Source organism: Scyliorhinus canicula, chromosome 21, assembly GCF_902713615.1.
Source record: "Scyliorhinus canicula chromosome 21, sScyCan1.1, whole genome shotgun sequence".
NCBI lineage: Eukaryota > Metazoa > Chordata > Chondrichthyes > Carcharhiniformes > Scyliorhinidae > Scyliorhinus > Scyliorhinus canicula.
This window is the reverse complement of record NC_052166.1, coordinates 54,434,320-54,457,565: the sequence shown is the minus strand read 5'-3', so window position 1 is coordinate 54,457,565 and position 23,246 is coordinate 54,434,320. Positions and strand designations below refer to the sequence as shown.

The 23,246-nt window shown below is 43.2% G+C and overlaps 1 protein-coding gene across 1 annotated transcript in view; it reads left to right on the top strand.

Annotated features, from left to right (window-relative positions):
* The window catches only part of LOC119955595 (complement C5-like), a 193,434-nt gene that overhangs the window by 65,509 nt on the left and 104,679 nt on the right, over window positions 1–23,246 (top strand). The window contains 5 exon segments of the mRNA XM_038781948.1: window positions 1,146–1,340; window positions 4,195–4,404; window positions 7,962–8,111; window positions 14,170–14,299; window positions 16,343–16,411. Coding sequence (XP_038637876.1) covers window positions 1,146–1,340; window positions 4,195–4,404; window positions 7,962–8,111; window positions 14,170–14,299; window positions 16,343–16,411 — 754 coding nt within the window.

Sequence of the window (23,246 nt, the reverse complement as noted above, 5' to 3'; positions counted from 1 at the left end):
TCCTTAAAACCCCTCTAAATCTCCTGTCCCTTGCCTTAAATCTATGCCCCCTGGTTATTAATTCTTCCTATGTACCTTATTTATGTCCTTCATAATTTTGTACTCCTCAATCAGGTCCCAGCCTTCTCTATTCTACGGAATACAACCCCAGCCTAGCCAGCCTAGGTTTCAGGGATAAGACTTCAGTTATGAGGTTAAATTGGAGAAGTTGGAACTGTTCTCCTTGGAGAGAAGAAGGCTAAGAGGAGATAGCACAATTGCTTCACAGCTCCAGGGTCACAGGTTCGATTCCGGCTTGGGTCACTGTCTGTGCGGAGTCTGCACATCCTCCCCGTGTGTGCGTGGGTTTCCTCCGGGTGCTCCGGTTTCCTTCCACAGTCCAAAGGTGTGCAGGTTAGGTGGATTGGCCATGATAAATTGCCTTTAGTGTCCAAAATTGCCCTTAGTGTTGGGTGGGGTTACTGGGTTATGGGGATAGGGTGCAGGTGTTGACCTCGGGTAGGGTGCTCTTTCCAAGAGCCGGTGCAGCATCGATGGGCCGAATGGCCTCCTTCTGCACTGTAAATTCTATGAATCCTATATTCAAGGAAGGGGAAATGTGGGGGAAGGGAGGCCTAGCTTTTACCTGTGGGCCTGGAGGAGCACTCCTCCTCATCCAGCCTCTACGCAGGGAAAAAAGGACTTGCCTTTGTTGTCCTCTTCTCTTGCTATTCCTTTTCTGCCCTGACTCCGCTGCTCAGGCCGGAATTAAAATTGTTTCCCACTCACGTCATTGGAACGGAAATGCATACTTCTAGATTGACCCAAGCAACCTTCGACAGGCATCCCTCCTGCTGACTCAGAAGAGCAGGTTAAAATAGAGTACAGAGGTGTCCTGCAGGTAAGAAACTTACAAATTTTAACAGTGTGTCCGCCTTGTATCCATCAGGTGTTTAGGGTTATGCCTCTTGTATACTCCTAGTTTCGACTGAGTTTTTTCAACAAAGTCAGTTCCACTTTACAGAACCCTGCTTAAAACTAGAATTCCATGTAAATTAAGTTGTGTTATCGGTACTAAGTTTGTAGTTAACTGTAACTTGGTAAAAATTCTCCTAAGTCAGTTTTTCTTGTAATTGAAATGAACTTCATTGCAACTTTTTTTTTAGATTAAATCAGCTCTTGACAGTCAATATCCCATCTCCAAATCGTACACAGCAGAAGCTTATCAATCAGTTTCTAAAAGCTACCTCTACATTACTTGGACAGGAGGTTACCACAAATACCGTGTGGGGGATTATTTTAACGTGAATCTTGCCGCAAGTAGTCCCTACTTGAACAAAATAAAGCACTTCCACTATCAGGTAAAAATGATTTATTACAGTTTTACATTAATATCTAATAGGAATTTCCTTGAAAGCTCTTATTTAGTACGTAATGGAAAATTTGACATCTGTTTATAGATGTAAAATATATTCTTTATATGTTTCCTGTCACTCACACTTCATGGGCGAAATTCTCCGATGTTCGTCTCAATTCCTGGGACCGGCAGGCAAAAAGGGTGCTGATGACTCAGGCGTCGGGGCCCGCTAAACAGCGTGTATTCTCCGGTCCCGAAAGGGCCAGCAGCGTAGTAATGTTTTTCGCGTCGGTTTCAGAGAAGAGAGATGACAAACTGCGAGTGCCGGTGGGTTTTGGGGGGGGGGGGGAGAGAGAGAGAGAGAGAGAGAGAGAGTGAGAGAGAGAGAGAGAGAGAGAGAAATGACTAACTTCGAGCGCTGGTGGGTTTGGGGGGGGGGGTAGGAAGAGAGAGAGATGACAAACTGCAAGTGCAGGTGGGTTGGGGCTGGGGGGGGGGGGGGTGGGAAGAGAGAGTGAGAAATGACTAACTTCGAACACCGGTGGGTTGGCGGGAGGGGGGGGTGGGAAGAGAGAGAGAGAGAAATGACTAACTGCGAGTGCCGGTGGGTTAGAGGGGTTGTGGGGGGTGGGGGGGGGGGTGGGGGGGGGGGGAGAGAGAGAGAGAGAGAGAGAGAGAGAGAGAGAGAGAAATGACAAACTGCGAGTGGCCGGTGGGTTGGGGTGGTTGGGGGGGTGATAAGGGCAAGGATTCCATGTTATCTTACCCACCACCATCCCCCCACCCCCCCCCCCCCCCCCCACCACCCCACCCCCACCCCCCCCCCCCCGGGTCACCCACCTCCAAGCTGAACGGCATCAACCATCATCAATGGTTGACGCCGTTATAAACCAACTTTGAATTTTGGCCGACGTGACCCAGGGCCACGTCGGCGGGACTTCGGCCCATCCGGGCCGGAGAATAATTAAACCTCAATAAACAATGGCATCTGCCGGCGCCAGCCGTTCTCCAAGGCGGGCGCCGGGATTTGAAGAACGCCGTTTTATGGCGGGTGGGAGAATTTTGAACATGGCGGGAGCGGGTTTATCGGCGCCCCCGGGCGATTCTCCGACCCTGCGTGGGGTTGGAGAATTTCGCCCCAGGTTAGTCTTACTTCAGATACAACATACTGCAAATTTCAGTGTCACATTTGAAAAAACGTATAAATAAACAAAAATGATTATTTGAAATCTATACTAACATTGCCCAAGACACACAAAAAACAGAGCCATGAGATCTGCAAGTCCCCAATTAACCTTGTCACTAACAAAGCCTGATCTCTCATCTCTGGTCTCAATAACAATTCACCTTTAGAGCTAAATGCTTGGACCCAGCGCCAAAATTGATAAATGGTTCATAATATGCAATTCTGCCACCAAGCAACTATTAAACTCTGTGGCCTGATCATGTGTTTAGCCAATAAAAAATAGAATTTATTTCCTTAAAGGAACATAGCTCACTAACAGCAGAATAAGGCATAATGCATTGTGTGTTGTGGTGGACCTCTTCCAACTAACCACTGGAGATTTAGGGACACGTTACAATCATTTATTCATGTTTCAAGCTTGGAGGGAACCTTTCAACCAGAACTCTCCTCTAATACAGCTCTCAGCTCTAATATAACACTCTCCACCAAGTCACAGATTCAAACTACTAATACAGTTAGTCAGTACACAAAAAAAGTTTAATTTCAATCTTGTATTATTAACCCTTTCACCCCAAAGCTTGGCCGTTATCTCCTAGCTACAGGCTGTCTGTTCTTTTAACAAATAAAAAACATTGTTGGCGGGTTCCGCTGATCTTAGGTCCTTGAGGTAAAGCTCTTTACTCTAATGTAGGGGTGTTAACACTATCCCCCTTTTTACTGAATCTATTCATTCACCCTTACATGATGTAAAAGCCTTGTCTTATGAAGTAATACAAAATAAAACTTACTATCAACAAAAAAGGATTTACCCTCAAAATATATTTAAAATAGTATATCAACATTTATAGGTGCCACATTCCAGATATCCGCACTTTGTGACAAATAAGTGACTACTTAAAATGCTGAATGATTCTAAATTGTAACCTAAAACTAACAAATGGATTCCAATCTACAAGGTTACTTAACCAAACAATATTCAAACTTTTAAGAGTGACCAAAGACGGTTCAATTAGAGAATTTGTACATTTTGGATTGAGAGACTGCACACCTCAGCAGAGAACATATTGGGTGGGATTTACCGAGCACCCCGCCCGTGTTTCGCGTCAGCGGGAGGCAGCCGGCTCTTGGTCGGCAGTGGGATCTTCTAGTCCCGCCATTGTCAATGGGATTTCCTGTCGAATCCATCGCTCGCTGTCGGGAAACCGGCGGTGGGGGTGCACTTTCAGCGGGGCCAGAAGATCCGCCCAGGTGAACGGCCGGAAAATCTCACCCAATGTACAACAGCAGCATTTATCCAACAGTACAGAAAGCTTACTGGTATAAAAAAAAACTACTATATGAAAATGGCATATATTGCATTTCATCTGCCACACTTGGATATGGCAGGAACCTTTTCAACTGTGAAAAATAGTGACACTGTGGCAATATGGCAGATTCCTAATACGGCTATCCACATTTGAATGAATACAGAGGTTCAGAGCAGAGGAAGAAGTGACAGAATAAAACATCCTAAAGAAAAATTTTATTGTAGTCCAATTGTATTTATTTCATATTTTAATTGAATTAAAGATAATTATGATTATATCAAAGGCCTTCATTTTGTAGTATCAGTTATTTTAGATATTTTAAAACAAATTCTGTGCTATAAATATTAATTTTTGTCATAACCTAGGTTGTATCAAAAGGAAAAATAATTTTATTTGAGACCAAAAACCGTCCAGTTGGCAACCAGATTTTCAGTCTGAACATTCCCATTACGCCAGAAATGATTCCTTCTGCTCGCCTGATTGCATATTATGTGGTAATTGGAGAAAACAGAGCTGAACTGGTTGTTGATTCTCTGTGGTTCGAAGTGGAAGGGAAGTGTGTAAACAATCAACAGGTGGGTTCTAACAGAGTATCCATTCCTGGTAGATTAACCTTCATTTAAACTGTATTTTTTATAGCACCCAGTTTAGGGCAGTGCACAAGATTCCTTGTGGATATCATGATTTTCCTAGAACAATGGCCCAATGGCCCAACAGTCTCCATTCAATTCTACGCTCCTCGTCATGACTTAACTTGTTGTCACATTGAACAACTTTTGTTTTGCTCCTACTCATTTCCTCACTCAGGACCTTTTTGTCAATTATACTGATGGCTGTCACTCTGGTCATAAGATGTTTGGCCGAATTTCTACTAGTTCCGTCTAGCAACAAGAACTTAGGAAAGATTTACAAATATAGGACAGAATTTAGCGGTCGAAGGGCAGCACGGTGGCCTAGTGGTTAGCACAACCGCCTCACGGCGCTGAGGTCCCAGGTTCGATCCCGGCTCTGGGTCACTGTCCGTGTGGAGTTTGCACATTCTCCCCGTGTCTGCAATTGGCCATGCTAAATTGCCCCTTAATTGGAAAAAATAATTGGGTAATCTAAATTAAAAAAAAAAAGAATTTAGCGGTCGAGTTAACTGTGGACACAAATCCCGTAATGGCGGCTAAATCTCAGGAGAGGCCAAAAATGGGAGTTGTGCTTGTGAGATTTTGGAACGTGATCTTCCTGGGCCCTCCCCGATGATATGATCAGATTCGCGCCTAAGAAAGGAGCGAACCTGATTTGCATGAAATTGAATCTATGATAATATACTTAGTGTGGTCAACTTCGCATCTTCAGTCCTCATTGAATCTTCCCACCCATCAGGCGTGACATCATGCTGGCATGAATTACTACTACTTTTAAAAATGGAGACCAGGCGCCATAACCTCCAAGAGGGAGGAAGGAGGAAAGCCCTGTTGTCTCCACCTAGCACCAAGAAGTCCAAGGGGACAGAGCCTGCTGGTCAACTCCAGAGATGGGGGTGTCTGGGGGTGTCTGTGATGGGGGTCACGGCTTGTGTGGGAGGCCCTGAGGTCTGCTGCCTGTGTTGTTTAAAAGTTGTTAAAGGGTTGTGTTAGTTTGCTTGGGCAGCCCACCACCTGTTTTCTCTCGCTTGCGCCGGTTGTAGGCGAGCTTCTCCTGATGTAGTATCCCACTTGGAGCACACAGGACAGGGTTGATGAGAGTCTCCATGTGGGTCGAGGTGTATGCACTCCTCCGTTAACACGGTGGAGACTTTTGTACGCAAGGTCAGCTCGATTAGAACAGGCCTCAAGAGAGAAAGGACCGGTGAAACCTGACCTGTATATGCGTTTCTGTTGTGAATAAACCAGTACTTTATTTTTAGTCGGCTGACCCCATTGCCTTTACTAAAGATGACACCTGGAATGTATGGGCACTGTGCCTAAGCAGGGATGGATTCTGATGAAGAGTGTCAGGGGGATTTGATGATGCCGACTCCCAGGAGGCATTCATCATCTTGCTGGAGGGCCTCATGTCAACCGAACTGTATATTGTACCCGTCTCTCCTCCATAGCATCCAGCAAAAGGGTGAGGGGCCCATCCATAAATCTAGGAGCTGGTTTCCGAGCTGCCATTCTCCTGGCTTGAATGAGAGTAAGTGCTGTGGAGCCGTTTAAATGCAACGCCCCTTTATTGAAGTGCTTAGATGACCTCTGGGGCGGACAAATCAGACACTTTGCACCTCAGGCATGGCATTTTTCATGTGGGGAAAATTCTTTTTTTCCAAGTGCCTGGAAATTGTGGTCCAGATCATGCCGCTGGGGACAATGCAAATTGCACTGACTTTCTCCACAAAATTACACCGTGTAATTTTCTTCAGTAAATTCTGCCCTAAGGGAGGACATTGACTGGCATCTTTGTATCCTTATTAGCTACAGGTGAGATCCCAGAGGACTGGAGAATAGCTAATGTGGTACCGCTGTTTAGGAAAGGTAGCAGGGATAATCCTGGAAACTATAAGCCGGTGAGCCTCATGTCGGTAATAGGTAAATTATTGGAGAGAATTCCCAGGAACAGGATTTATACCCATTTGGAAACAAATGGACTCATAAGCGATAGATGGTTTTGTGAAGGGAAGTAAGATGAATACAGAACTGGCTTGGTCACAGAAGGCAAAGGGTAGCAGTAAAAGGGGGTTTTCTGAATGGAAGGTTGTGCCTCACTAACTTGATCGAGTTCTTTGAGAAGGTGACAAAGATGATTGATGAGGGGAGAGTGGTGGATGTTGTTTACATGGACTTCAGTAAACCCTTTGGCAATGTGCCTCATGGCAGACTGGTACAAAAGGTGACGTCACACGGGATTAGAGGTGAGGTGGTAAGATGGATACAGAATTGGCTCGGTCAGAGAAGGCAAAGGGTAGCAATAAAAGGGTGTTTTTCTGAATGGAAGGTTGTGACTAGTGGTGTTCCAGTTTTTATCTCGGGATCTGTGCTTGGGCCTCTGTTGTTTGTAGTGTACATAAACAATTTGGAGGAACATGTAGGCAGTCTGATTGGTAAGTTCGCAGACGACACCAAGGTTGGTGGAGTGGCAGACAGTGTTGAGGCTTGTCAGAACATACAACAGGACATAGATAGGTTGGAGACTTGGGCAGAGAAATGGCAAATGGAGTTTAATCCGGACTAATACAAGGTAATGCATTTTGGTAGGTCTGACACAGAGGGGAAATGTACCCTAAATGGCAAAACACTTAGGAATATAGAAAGTCAAAGAGATCTGGGTGTGCATGTCCACAGATCTTTGAAGGTGGCAACACAAGCATACGGAAAGCATACAGAATGGTTGCCGTCATTGAACGGGGCATTGAGATAAAAACTGGCAAGTCATGTTACAAGCCTTGGTAAGGCTTGGAATATTGTGCACAATTCTGGTCGCCACACTACCAGAAGGATGTGGTGGCCTTGGAGAGGGTGAAGAGTTTTCCCAGGATGTTGCCTTGTCTGGAGGGTATTGGCTATGTGGAGAGGCTGAATAGACTCAGACTATTTTCATTAGAAAGGCGGATGTTGAGGGTGATCTGATAGAGGTCTACAAGATTATGATGGGCATGGATAGAGTGGATGGGCAGGCACTCTTTCCCAGGGTGGAGGGGTGAGTCACCAGGGGGCATAAGTTTAAGGTCCATGGGGCAAAGTTTAGAAGAGATGTGCGAGGCAGGTTTTTTACACAGGATGGTGAGTGCCTGGAACGCGTTGCCAGGGGAAGTTGTGGAAGCAGATACATTAACGACATTCAAAAGGCATCTTGACAAACAAATGGATAGGATGAATATAGAGGGATATGACATAAGGAAGTGCTGAGGGTTTTTGGTAAAGGTTGGTATCATGAACGATACAGGCTTGGCGGGCAGAAGGGTCTGTTCCTTTGCTATATTGTTCTTTGTACGTCTGGAATTGAGAAGTCTATGTTTCATGATATACTGCATTTATACCTTGCAGAATATTAATATAATAATAGGTATTATCATAAAGAAAATAATTTCAGTCCATTGATTTAATTTATTTTGGAGTCCATTCGTCTCCAGATGAATGGTTAAATACACTCTGTTTTATGTTCACAGATTGTATTGAGAACAGATTCAAATGTATACAAGCCAGGAAGCCAAATGGCTTTAAGTATTACTGCGAAACCAAATTCACTTGTTGCATTATCTTCCATCGACACTGCTGTGTATTCAATAAGAACAGGAAGCAAGATTGAAATTCAAAAAGTTAAGTGCATTTTCACATCACAGTAAATACCATTTTGTAACAAATTATTTATATTTGTCTTGTAGGAATTGCTCTGATACTGGCCAAAACAAATTTATGACATGATGTCATGTAGAATGCGTAGAGATTTAGTGTGCAAGAAATAATTAATTAATGTAACTAACAAAGTTCATTGTTATATACTTCTGATTAAAAAATAAGAACCAAATGCAGATTTAGTTACTCCATTGTGGAGCTCTTCCATTCAACTTCCAAACATGAAGCGTGAATGATTGGAAAGCTGCATTCAAATGCAAAGTGAAAGGATTAAGAAAGAAATAAGGGCAAAAACAAAACCAGCTTCCTGTTGCTTGTCAGTTCAATTCTCCACTTTGCTCCCACTCTGACATTTCTGTCCTTGACTTGCTACAATGTTCCAATGAAGCTTGGCACAAGCTTGAGGAACAGCACCTTATCTTTCGACTTGGCACTTGACCACATAGTCCTTACAGAGATGACGTCCGTCTTCACTTGAGGATACATTACATCATGTTGTGTGGCATAAGCCAAATGGGATAAATTTTGAACAGAGCTGGCAACTCAAAGCTGGGCATTCGTGAGGTGCTGTAGGCAGCAGCAGCAGAATTGTATCAAATCATAATCTGTAACTACATGGCCTGGCATACTCCCACTCTGCCATTACCACCAAGCGAGGGGATCAACCCTGGTTCAATGAAGAATGCAGGAGGGCATGACATGAGCAGCACCAAACATACCTAAAAATTATAACGCAGGACTACTTGCGTGCCAAACAAGGGAAGCAGCATATGATAAACAGAACTAAACAATTCCACAACCAAGGGATTCAATCTAAGCTCTGCAGTCCTGTCACATCCAGTTGTGAACATAGAATCCCTACAGTGGAGAAGGAGACCATTTGGCCCATCAAGTCTGCACCGACCCACTGAAAGAGCACTCTACCTAGGCCCAATCCATATACCCGTAACCCCTCCTCAGGGCAATTTAGCATATCCAATGATATTATATTGTATTGAGGCATTTATAGTTTTAACATGTTTAACATTCTAGACAGAGAGATCCAACACATGTAAAAAACCCACAATAGCAAACCCAACTCCCCCATCCCTAAACCCTATCATTAGATTCCCTGCCCTTTTAGGTCACTTCCATGCCTCCCCTTTCCCTCCACCCCCTCTGCTGACAGCCAATTTTCCTTGAAGAAGTCGATGAACGGCTGCTACCTCCGAGTCTTCCGACACTCCAAATATTCCCACCTCTGGACTCTGAGTCACCCTCCCTTCCAGGACCTCTGACATGATATCTGAAAACCCCTGCCGAAATTCCCTCAGCCTCGGACATGCCCAAAACATATGTACATGGTTTGCAGGACTTTCCCCCACAGCGCTCACACCTGTCCTCCACCTTCTCAAAAAACCTGCTCATCCGGGTCACGGTCATGAGAGCCCTGTGGACCACCTTAAACTGGATCAGGCCAAGCCTGGCACACGACGAGGATGCATTAACTCTTCTCAGGGCCTTCTCCCACAACCCGAATTCCAACTCCCTTCCATATCCAATGAACTTAACCTGCACACCATTGGACTGTGGGAGAAAAACGGAGCACTCGGAGGAAACTCATGTAGACATGGAGAGAATGTGCAAACTCCACACAATCACCCACGGTCAGAATCGAATCCGGGTCTCCAGTGCTGTGCCAATGCCGTCCCAGTGGTGGAAATTCAGCAACTAACTGGAGAAGGAGGCTCAACAAATATCTTCATCCTAACTGATGGGGGAACCAAGCACATCAGTGCAAAAGACAAGATTGAAGCATTTTCAGCCACCTTCAGGCAGAAGTGCAGGTTGGATGATCTATCTTGGCCTCCTCTTGAGATCCCCAGTATCGCAGATGTCAGTCTTCAGCAAATTTGGTTACCTCACCGTCATATCAAAAAAAGCAGAAGGTACTAGATATTGTAGAGGGTATGGCCCTGACAACATTCCGGCAATAGTACTGAAGACTTGTGCTCCAGAGCTGGACCAGCCCTAGCTAAGCTGTTCCATACAGCTATAACACCAACATCTTCCCAGCAATGTAGAAAATGCCACGGTAAGTCCAGTCCACAAAAGCAGAACAAATCTAACCTGGCCAATTAGCCAATCAGTCTATTCTCAATCATCAGCAAAGTGATAGGAAGTATTGTCGACAGGGTTATCAAGCAGCCCTCACTCAGTAATAATCTGCTCACTGATGTTCACTTTGGGATCATCGGGGCCTAGCAGCTCCTTATCTTTACAGCCTTGGTTTAAACTGTTGTAGGGTGTTGGTTGCAGTTTGGTAGGTGAAGAAGTGTTCAGAGTCATACAAAGCACACATGGCTCGGTCCAACATTAGACTGACCCTAGGGGTGGGTAATGTGCACTCTTTCTTCACTGTGTGGGCAGTGATTTTCTCAGTCCCTATATTTGCCAGACCCTTATGCTACATGAACAACGTCAAAATAGCTGAACTTACAGAGGCGAGGTGAGAGTTACTGTCCTCATCATCAATGCAGCATTTGATTGAGTGTGGAGCCGTAGCAAAACTAAAGTCAATGGGAATCGGGGGGGAAACTCTCCACTGGTTGGAGTCATACCTGGCACAAAGGAAGATGGTTGTGGTTGTTGGAGGTCAATCATCTCAGTCATGGAACTTCACTGCAGGGGTTCCTCAGTTTATGTCCTAGGCCCAACCATCTTCAGCTATTTCATCAATTACCTTTCCTCCAACATAGGTCATAGGTAGAGATGTTCACAGATGATTCCACAATGTTCAGCACCATTTTCGAATCCTCAGATTGTAGCCATCTGGCTTGGCCACTTACAACCAGGAACAGGGAAGGTCGCAAAGCATAATGGGAAAAATGGACAATGCGAGATTCAGGCAGGCTCAGAGCCTAAATATATATTTGCGAGTGAGGAATCCAGACGGTATCAAAACCCCCAACCGATTAGCATTTGATTGCCCATCTCCGCCAAAGGACTGATATTTGAGCGACCGATACAACCCCAGACATTTCGGCACCACTCCCTGTACTTGGGAAGCGTAAACATCAGGGTCAATACCGCTTGAGACACCCCCAGCCATCAAGGCCCCCGCCCCTTTATTGGTTTGAATCGAGCACAGTGATCAGGAGTTACCCAATTAGTGGGGTCCAAACTGAAGGACCACCTAAAATAGCGCGAAAACTGCCCAAGGATAAAAAGAGAGACCGCCATGTGTTCAGCCTCTCTTGGACCTGGCGCTCTGGCAACGTCTACTTCCTAGTGCAGCACCATCAGAAGCAAGGTCAAGTTCAACGCCCGCCACCAGACGGATGAGCCTAGGCGAGCAGCAGTTACTTCTACAGCCCCGATAGATACAGATAGGGTCACTGTCTGTAAGGAGTCTGCACGTCCTCCCCGTGTGTGCGTGGGTTTCCTCCGGGTGCTCCGGTTTCCTCCCACAGTCCAAAGATGTGCGGGTTAGGTGGATTGGCCATGCTAAATTGCCCATAGTGTCCTAAAAGTAAGGTTAAGGGGGTGTTGTTGGGTTACGGGTATAGGGTGGATACGTGGGTTTGAGTAGGGTGATCATTGCTCGGCACAACATCGAGGGCCGAAGGGCCTGTTCTGTGCTGTACTGTTCTATGTTCTATCCGAACAATGGTCACTGTTCCTAAGCCAGGTGCCTGAAGTTAAGTACAGGTTGTCATAGTCGATAGGTGTAGTTTAACTAGTATTAACTAGTATTGTTGCATGATTAATTGTGTGTGTAAACAAAGTACCCTTGATCTTGAACTAACTAACTGGTGTTTTGCTCTTTGATCGATAGCCGGTTGAACCTTGTGGTGGTATCATTTGATACCTGGTGACTCTGAGCAATAGAATATTGATATCCAAAGGAAGGTGGGCAATCTCATTGACTGCCATATTTACAGTAGGTAAAAAAGGCAACAAGATACTGAAACAGCCCATGTCCATATGCAACAAGACCGGGTCAATATTCAGGTTGGGGCTGATAAATGGCAAGTAACATTCGTGCTACACAAATGCTGAGCAATGTCATCTCCAACAAGAGAGAAATAAGCCACCACCCCATGACATTCAATGGATTACTGTTGCTGAATCTTCCACTATCAACTTCTTGAGGGTAACCATTGACCAAAAACTGAACAGATCTAACTATATACATACTGTGGCTACAAAGAGGGTCAGAGGCTGGGAATTCCATGGTGAGTAACTCACTTCCTGATTCTCCAAGCCTGTGCAGCATCTATAAGACACAAGTCAAGAGTCTGATGGAATACTCTCCATTTGCCTGGATGAGTGCAACTCCAAAAACAGTAAAGAAGCTTGACACCCTCCAGGACAAAGCAGCCCTCTTGATTGGGACCTCATTCACCATTCACGCGCTCCACCACCGATGCACAATAGCAGCAGTGTGCACTACCTACAAGATGCATTCACCAAGGCTCCTGAGACACCATCTTCCAAACCCACAACATCTACCACCTAGAAAGACAAGGGCAGAATGGGAACATCACCATCTGCAAGTTCCCCTCCAAGTCATACCCTATCCTGACTTGGAATTATATCAATGTTCCTTCATTGTCGCTGAATAAAAATCTTTGAACTCCCTTCCTAATAGCATGGTGGGTGTTCTTACATCACATGGATTGCAGTGGTTCAAGAAAACTGCACACCACCAGTTTCTCAAAGGACGCACAATAAGTTCTAACCTAACCAGCAACGCACACATCCCACATCTCGTGAACAAATTTTTAAAAAGCTCTGACATGAAGTTAGCATGTACATAGGCAGGATGGGTTAAACAGTCTACTCCTATCCTGAGGTTTTTAAGATTCTGTGATTCTATATCTGCGACTTTAAAAGACTCCTTGACAGGGGTCTCTCTTCTGGTGGGCTTCCTGACAAGGGTCTCTTTTCTGTGGGGGTGTCCCTTCATTCAGGGGGTCTCTGTGGGTGCATGGGGTGGGTCAGATCACCCCTGTACTGGGTGGGGAGGAACCCAGAAAATCCAGGAGTGGGGGGCTGAATTGCCATGCGTGGGGAGGGTGGTGATGGCTCTAGCTGCGGGACCTCTCTATTGGGCCGCCTGCTCAAAATGGCGGCCCGATAGTAGGATTCCCTCGGGAATCCCTCACCATCCTCGGTATGCATGAATTTGCATGGCTAAGGATTGGAAATCGTTTCCTCACTCATACAAATCAGGTGCAATTCAGCTCCAGTGGGAGAGCTTAGTCTTCCAAATGGAGAATTTTGCCCATAATCACAAATATACAAACATCAAACCAAAAAAGTGAAGTTAGGAACAGTGACCTAAAGCTTGGGTTTTAAGAATGACTTCAAGGAAGAGGGAGGCGAAGAGGCATAGGAAATGCACTGGAGGTCGGGATGGCATTTCATTGGGCAGGGCGGTACCGAGTGGGGACTTCACCCCTCTTTCCCACCTCCTCCTGATTAAGAGCAGGATGGGCTGATTTGTGCATCCCCCCAGATGCTAATTGAAGCCCTTAAGTGGGTAATTAACGACTCCTGCATTTTCTTTCTACCTACCTACATCCTCTAGCCAGCAGCACCCTCCCTGCGACTCCCAAACCTCTCTCTTGATCTGAGGCCTCTGATGGGTGCAGTACCAACCCCAGCCACCACTCCCAGTGGTGCTGACAACAATGGAAAACTGCTGGCCTCTGATTAGCCAGCAACTCTTGGGGGTATGGATTTCCCGGGGAAGGCCCACCGTTGGCCAATTAAGTGCATAATGAACACTTAATCCTGTGGGCCTTCACCAACGGACCAGTTCTCCAGTCACAAACATTAAATTCCAGCCACAGAGCTTTATTTAAGTATTCAGGATCTGGAGTGTTGGATAAAATGAAATTTAGGGAAGGAAGAGTGTGGGAGGTCCGCCAGCAGATCATTGGAATGATTAACATCTAGATAGCAGGATATTTTTTGTTTTTGTATGCAATACAGGAAAATTAATGTTCACTTAATATAGCATTCTTCATCTAGGTACTTCTCGATGCCGAAAAGCACGATCTTGGATGCGGTGCTGGAGCGGGGAGAAATAATGCTGATGTGTTCAAGAGAGCTGGAGTGATGTTTTTGACCAATGCCAATGTTAAAGCTTTGCCAGTTACTGGTAACCATGCAATTGAATTAATAAGTTATAATTTGAAATTAGATGTACCAGTGTTCAAGGGGAAGGGTATTTCCTTATGACTCAAAATGTTATATGCCTTGGAACAGATGTAAGTAGTAGCGAGTGTTCAGGAATCGGAACTCTGGCCAGTTTTCCCAACTTGAGCCCAGGAAGACAGAGATTGGCTGGGAGGACCTTCTGCAACCTAATTGAGATTGTCTGGCTCAGCACAGACTAATTCATTTCCTGTGCATAAGATGGAAAGGGCTTGTTTTGAAAATGAAACAAAAAAGAAAATCGCTTACTGTCACAAGTAGGCTTCAAATGAAGTTACTGTGAAAAGCCCCTAGTCGCCACATTCCGGCGCCTGTTTGGGGAGGCTGATACAGGAATTGAACTGTGCTGCTGGCCTGCTTTCAAAGCCAGTGATTTAGCCCTGTGCTAAACCAGCCCCTTGTATAGCACATTTCACAACTTCACATATTCAACAGTGCAACACCACCAGAGAAGCACTTTTAAAGTATTGTAATGCAGAGAAACACAGCAGGATTTGGCACAAAGCAAGGTTGCACAATCATTATTGGCTTCTCTACCTGTGTTGATTAAGGAACAGGAGGATATTGGTCAGGAGACCAGGCGACCCTCTCTGTTCTTAATATAGTGCCAAAGAACCTTTTGCATATTTCTATGAAAGCAGTCAGTATCATCTGAAAGACAACACCTCCAACAGTTCAGCATTAAACTGAAGTGTCAGCATAAATTGTATGCTCAGACCCCTGGTATGGAATTGAAAATATTGCTACTTCTGAGCCAAGTCTGAAAACGTGGGCAGAATTCCCAACCCATCACAAAAAAGTCACAGTGGAATTTACCTCTATTCTGGAAAGCTGATCTTTTACCATTTAACACTCAAAGTTAATTGACTGGAGACAGGCCTACCTTCCCCATCTTCCCCATCTGGGGAATAAAGTCCTGGCTCCCAGAGCTGCCAGCCATCTGAATGGTCCAGAAGCGCCACTAGGAGTGGTTGCCACTGCTGGGACTTCAACCAGTCCTCAGAAACACCAGTCCTCAGAAACAATGTGCCGAGAGTTGGATGAAAGGTCATTTTTGGGGAATCTCGCCAGGTCAGGAGGCCCTGGGTGGAAGGGGCCAGAAATAAGGAAGAGGTGCAAAGGCCAGGTGAGAGGGGGCAACCGGAGGATGCAAACCTTGCGGGGGATCCTGATTGGAAAGGGGTCCATGAAGGAGGCACCCCACTCCATTTTCTCTCCAGTTCCCAAGCAGGTGAATCTACTTAGCATCCCCCACCCCATTGCTGATCTCCTACCGCCAGCTGACAAACTGCAGTTGGGGTGGAAAGTGCCTCTGAAGTTATCATTATTTGGTCATTCAAGGGCTTCGTTTGGGGTGAGAGTAAGTAGACCACCTTGGGCCTTGCTGCTGACCATAAAATCATGGCAAGATATTGGGAGCAGACACATTTTCTGGCCCCTATCTGCAAATCCAACTTTAGGTGACCATAACATTATTGTCACTGAGTTTCTATTAAAATGACAGCAATCTAAGTTAAGAAAGTTAATGTTAGAGATGAAAATATTCACATGAAGGCATGAGTATAAGTAAAAAAAAGCAGTTTATTATATCAAAATTCTGGGAGAAAGGCCTGAGGCTCCGCAGCCTTCTGGACAGCATTCTTTCTCACTTGAGCTAAGGTTCACGAGGGTTGATATACTGATTTTGAAAGCAAAATCAGCTTGCAATCTCATTTACATTCAGCCAATCACCTTTATTTGCATCACAATTCATTACATGCAACTAATTAGTCCACCAACATGTCCCACAGTCATATAATGTGAGAGACATAATTGAATATAGTATGAGAGACAGAATTTTCTAACCACCAGTTAATTATTTCTAATAGCTCATTAGCTCATTATTTCATTAGCTCTGACATATCGCAAATTGATTTACTCAGTTAGAGTAATAAAGTATGTACTACATAAATGTTTTACAACTGAAGCTCTGATTTTACATCAACAGATACAAAATGTGATGCTATTTTGCGACCGAAGCGAGATTTGAAACTGATGGCTGAAATACGGAATAAAAGTAAGGATATTTTAAAATCATTGATCAAAAGAAACAGTTTTGTTGTTCAGTTGTATTACGTTTTCTCCCGTACTGGCCTCCCCGAACAGGCGCTGGAATGTGGTGACCAGGGCTTTTCACAGTAACTTCATTGTGTCATGTGAGAGTACCTTTAAGAATGGATATTTAAGCAATGTACCTTTAAGAAATGGGTGTTTATCAGTGTTGTCAGAGTGTGGGGGGACCTGGGCTGTCTGTCAGCTTTTTACTTTTGTTTAGGCTGTTTGCTGCAGTGTGTGTTTTAGTTTTGTTTTCAGTGTTGGAGCTGAAGCCCAGACAAAGCAGGTGTACTGTTGTTCACTCTGCCATGAAAAGACTATCTCTTGATCATTTGGTGAATTCAGAATTATAAGTGTTCTCAGTAGTGAATGTAAACCTAATGTGTTTCTGTTAAAAGGTGTTTCTTTTGTCTTCTGGATGTTGTTTGGGAAGTTATTAAGGATTACTTAGTGTTGTATTCTTTGGGGGTTGTATTTGAATTAATGGTTGCTAAGATGTTCACTGTATGTTTATAAAGGTTAACTTGAGTTCACAGAATAAACATTGTTTTGCTTTAAAAAATACTTTTCCATTTTTGCTGTACCACACCTGTAGAGTGGGCCGTGTGCTCCCCATACCACAATCTATTATTAAAAGTTGTGGGTCAGGTGAACTCCATGATACACTTTGGGGTTCTCTAAACCCTGGTCCATAACAAATTGGAGGCTCCGGGATAAAAGTCTATCTATTGGATTGGCTTGGTGAACTTAAAGACAGTGAGGGGTGAGCATATTGTGGTTGTTTTTCAGGTGTGGTATTCTAGTTTAAGTGGGGAGTGTGTTGTGGACAATGGCTCTTTCAGAGGCTCTGAAGTTTTTGTGGGTGGAGACAGTCACATGCAGTACCTTACGGATAGGAACTAAAAGCAGTCTGTTAGATTTGGCAAAAACATTGCAGTTAACATTACCTGACAAAATGCGAAAAATTAGGTAATTATGGCGGTGGCTAAGCATTTAAAGTTGCTTGAGATACAGTTTGACTCATTGGAAATGGCAAAAATTCAGTTACAAATTAAACAAATGGAACATGAGAAAGAATTAAAGCAGCTTGAATACAAAAGAGAGGAAAAAGAAAGATAGAGCGGTAAAAAAAAGAGAAAGAGATAGAGAGGAAAAAGAAAGAGAGAGGGAGGAAAAAGAAAAGGAGAGAGAAGAAAGGAGACAAGAAAGATTAGCCCGAGCAGAACAAAAAGAAAGAGAAAGGGAGATATAGATCAGGGAAAAAGATAAAGAAAGAGAGTTTGAACTTCAGAAAATGGCCATGAAACATAACAGTCAGTTAAAATTGGCAGACGTAAAGGGAAACGTACAGTTGGAGGATATCGATGAGGATTATGAGAAAGAAAGTCATGGTTGAAGGCTTGGTGGGGATCTATTTAAATATGTCCAAGCAGTGCAAAGGTTTGATGAGAAGGAGGTGGAAGCCTTTTTCATTTCATTTGAGAAGGTAGCTAAACAAATGAAATGGCCACAGGAAATGTGGGTATTACTGATTCAAACAAAGCTGATAGGTAGGGCTAGTGAAGTGTTTGCATCACTACCGGAGGAGGTATCTGGGACATTTGAGGAGGTGAAAAAAATCCATCTTAGGTGCATACGAACTAGTTACTGAACCGTACAGATAAAGGTTTAGAAATTTAAGGAAAGAATTTGGTCAAACATACATGGAGTTTGAAAGGCTCAAACAAAGGAATTTTGATAGGTGGATAAGGGCTTTGAAAATAGACCAAAAGTATGAAGCTCTCAGAGAAATGATGCTTTTGGAGGAGTTTGAAAATTCAATTCTTGATGTAGTGAGAATTCATGTGGAAGAGCAGAGGGTTAAAACTGCGAGATTAGCAACAGAAATGGCAGTTGAAAGCTTGATTTCAGACATCAATTTCAGCCTGTGAGGGATAAAAACTTGGGACATGAGAAATACTCAAGTGGTAAAGGTAAAGGTGATATGATGGGAGATAATAAGGAGAGTGCACCTCAGATTAAAAAAGAAATCCAGGAGGGTGGAAAAGAAATTAAAAGTTCCAAATGTTTTCACTGTAATAAACTAGGCCATGAAATGTCACATTGTTGGTGGTTGAAGAAAAGCACTGGGAAGGCTGATGTGGTAAAACAGGATAAGACAGTGGGGTTTGTTAAAGTGGTGAAGGAAAGCCCAAGTGAAGCGAAGGAGGCGCAAAAGATTTTGTAGCCTGATCAAGAGGTGATTGATAAGAAGGTGCCAGATGTCTTTAAGGAATTTACTTGTGTGGGTAAAGTTTACTCATGTGTATCAGGAGGAGCAGGTAAAGAAGTCCCAATTTTAAGAGATACAGAAGCTAGTCAATCTTTAATGGTAAGAGATGAGGAGTTATGTAGTTTGGAAAGAATGTTGCCAGAAAAGATGGTAATATGTGGAATTCAGGGTGAGAGGAGTAGTGTTCCATTATATAAGGTAAGGTTGGAAAGTCCAGTGAAGAGTGGTGAAGTGGTAGCAGGAGTAAGAGAGAAACTATATTTTCCTGGAATACAGTTTATTTTGGGTAATGATACAGCTGGATCGCAGATGGGAGTGATGCCTACTGTGGTTGATAAGCCAGTGGAAAATCAGACAACTGAAGTGTTGAAGGACGAATATCCTGGGATTCTTTTGGATTGTGTAGTGACAAGGTCGCAAAGTCACAGGTTAAGACAAGAGGAGAAATCAAAGAGTGAACATGAAGTGTCATTATCAGAAATGATTTTTGATCAGATGGTTGAAAAAGAACAAGAATAGGTGGAGGATGAGGCAGATATTTTTAGTTCAGGAAAATTGGCACAGTTAGAACAGTAAGAAATGAAAATGAAATAAAATGTAAATAGAAATAAAACGGATGTATCAGAAAGCATAAACGGAAGAGGAATCTGAGTGTATACCAGAGTATTATTACCGTAAAAGTCATGTCTTGATGAGAAAATGGAGACCTTTACATATGCAGACGGATGAAAAGTTCATCAAGTATTATTGCCAATAGGGTATAGAAAGGAAGTTTTGCGAGTTGCACATGAAGTACCAGTGGGAAGTCATTTGAGAATAAGGAAACTCAAGCTAAAATCAGAAACATTTTTATTGGCCTGGACTACAGAAATATGTAGTTAAATTTTGTCAATCATGTCACACATGTCAAGTGATAGGGAAACCTCAAGCAGTGATAAAACCAGTGCCCTTAATACCCATTCCAACGTTTGAGGAACCTTTTACAAGGGGTCCTAATTGATTGTGTAGGTTCGCTTTTTAAAACAAAAAGTGGGAATCAGTATCTTTTGACGATAATGGATGTGTCTACTAGGTTTCCAGAGGCCATTTCAGTACGTAATATTACAGCTAAAAAGATTGTGGAGGAGTTACTTGAATTCTTTACTAGGTATGGACTACCCGCAGAAATACAATTGGATCAAGGATCAAATTTAACCTCCAGGTTATTCAAAGAAGTTATGGATAGCTTAGGAATAAAACAATTTATATCAACTGTGTACCATCCAGAATCGCAGGGAGCATTAGAAAGGTGGCATCAGACATTAAAGACAATGTTGAGGGCTTATTGTCAAGATTATCCAGAGGATTGGGATAAAGGAATTCCATTCGTACTGTTTGCAATTAGGGATGCACCTGATGAGTCAACCAAATTTAGTCCTTTTGAACTAATTTTTGGTCATGAGGTAAGAGGACCACTTAAATTGATTAAGGAAAAATTGGTGAGTGAGAAATCGGAAATTACATTATTGGATTACGTGTCAAATTTTAGGGAATGATTAAATAGAGCAGGTGAATTGGCTCGACAACATTTAAAAGTTGCACAAAATGTGATGAAACAGGTAGCGGACAAGAAATCTAAAGTTCGTAGTTTTGCCATTGGAGATAACGTTTTAGTGTTGTTACCAGTGGTAGGTGAACCTTTAAAAGCAAGGTTTTGTGGAGTTTATCAGATTGAACGGAAATTAAGTGAGGTGAATTATGTGGTACTAACACCAGATAGAAAGAAGACTCACCGAGCGTGTTATGTGAATATGCTTAAAAGGCACTTTGAAAGGGAAGGAGAAAAAAAAGGAGGTTTTAATGATTCTAACTCAAAGTGATGAACCAAATCCAGATGACTGTGAATTTGACATACCACAAATTAAATTGGAAAATGAGGATGTTCTTGAAAATTGGGATAAATTGTTGAGTTACCTTCCAGAGGAAAAACGAACTGACCTGAAAAAGAGTTATTGATATCACATGGGCAGGTTTGAGGAGATAAATTGGGAAGTATAAAATGGCTACACATGATGTAGATGTGGGAAATGCTGTTCCAATCAAACAACATCCATACAGACTTAACCCTTTAAAATTGGCACAGGTTAACAAAGGGATTGAGAGTATGCTTAAAAATGGGATAATTGAAGTGGGTTGCAGCCAATAGAGCTCACCCATAGTGATGATACCAGAACCAGACGGTACCCAATGGTTGTGAATGGACGATAGAAAGGTTAATGCAGTTGCAAGAACGGACTCTTATACTATCCCACATTTGGAGGATTGCATTGAGAAAGTGGGACAATCAGCTTTTATTTCTAAACTGGACTTACTTAAAGGTTACGGGCAGGTACCTTTATCCGAAAGGGTGAAGGAGATTTTAGCTTTTGTGACTCCAGATGATATATAGCAATTCAAAGTTATGCCATTTGGCATGGAAAATTCCCTAGCCACATTTCAACGATTAACTAACAAAGTTGTTTCAGGATTACCCAATTGTGCGGTATACATCAATGATCAGGTAATTTTCAGCCAGCCATGGAAAGAACATTTAAAACATGTGATGGAGTTATTCGATCGACTTCAGGAGGCGGGTTTGGTGATAAACCTAGCCAAAAGTGAATTTGGAAAAGCCCAAGTCACTTTCCTTGGCCATACAATCAGACAGGGTTGAATGGTCACACGGGATGTGAAACCAACAGTTATTGAGAAGTTTCAGATACCCTCAGGACGAACAGAAATAATGTGATTTCTTGGCACGAGTGGATTTGATCGAGCATTGTGCAAACATTTTGTAGTGTTGTTGCTCTACTGATAGACTTGCTGGAGAAACGTCAAAACTTTCAGTGGACAGCGGACTTTCAACAGGCATTTGACTGCCTGAAAGCTGTGATAACCAATGCTCCTGTGTTGGCGAATTAGAAGGGGCTCTGTGATCAGATTGAACTAAAGTATCTGACTTTAAAGAGAAATGCCGAGGCGTAGAGAAATGGATCGATTGTACAAAGACCTTCTTGTTCAAAGAGATGTCATTCGAGAAGGATTACAGTTACATAGAATTTACAGTGCCGAAGGAGGCCATTCGGCCCATGAAGTCTGCACCGGCTCTTGGAAAGAGCACCCTACCCAAGGTCAACACCTTCCACCCTATCCCCATAACCCAGTAACCCCACCTAACACTAAGGGCAATTTTGGACACTAAGGGAAATTTATCATGGCCAATCCACCTAACCTGCACATCTTTGGACTGTGGGAGGAAACCGGAGGAAACCCATGCACACGTGGGGAGGATGTGCAGACTCCACACAGACAGTGGCCCAAGCCAGAATCGAAGCTAGGACCCTGGAGCTGTGAAGCAATTATACTATCTACAATGCTACCGTGCTGCCCCTTGGAGGAAGAACGAAAGGAAATGGACTATATTATTATACCTGTTTGCGTGTGTTGTTTTTTGAAACAAAAACGCATATTAACTGTATGCATTTCTTAAAGGATAGTGAAAAGGTGACAAAAAAAATCTTGAAGTTGATTGTTTATTTTTTTTTCTTGGGAGGAGGTGTCATGTAAGAGTACCTTTAAGAAATGAGTATTTAAGAAATGTACCTTTAAGAAATGGGTGTTTATCAGTGATGTCAGAGTGTGGGTGGAGCTAGGCTGATCTGTCTGCTTTTTACTTTTGTTTTAGGCTGTTTGCTGCAGTGTGTGTTTTAGTTTTGTTTTCAGTGTTGGAGCTGAAGCCAGACAAAGCAGGTGTACTGCTGTTCTCTCTGCCATGAAAAGATTATCTCATGATCATTTGGTGAATTCAGAATTATAAGTGTTCTCAGTAGTGAATGTAAACCTAATGTGTTTCTGTTAAAAGGTGTTTCTTTTGTCTTCTGGATGTTGTTTGGGAAGTTATTAAGAATTACCTAGTGTTGTATTCTTTGGGGGTTGTATTTGAATTAATGGTTGCTAAGATGTTCACTGTATGTTTTAAAAAGGTTAACTTGAGTTCATAGAATAAACATTGTTTTGCTTTAAAAAATACTTTTCCATTTCTGCTGTACCACACCTGTAGAGTGGGCCGTGTGCTCCCCATACCACAATCTAGTTGTGGGTCAGGTCAATTCCATGATACACTTTGGGGTTCTCTAAACCCTGGCCCATAACAATTGAAGCCGATTTGTGACAATAGGTCACAATTAAATTATTATTTAATTGCAGTGTAATTTTACTAGCCTTTTTTCTTCTGAACATGCTGTCGGACATTGGGGTACAATTAAATGTGCATTGGCATCCCTTCTCTACCACACCTAAGTACATGACCCCATACGGTAAAAGTGGATTCTCCTCACAATCCCATGGAGATTGAGGGAAAATTCAGATGGTGTGACTACCAACCCTCAGAGCCCATTCAGAATTCCCCTTTTTATGCATCATCACTTCTCACAGCTTTCCTGACTGCTGTCTGCACCTGGGTCTAATACGGCAGAGGTAAACTTCAACCATCCTATTTGCCTTGATT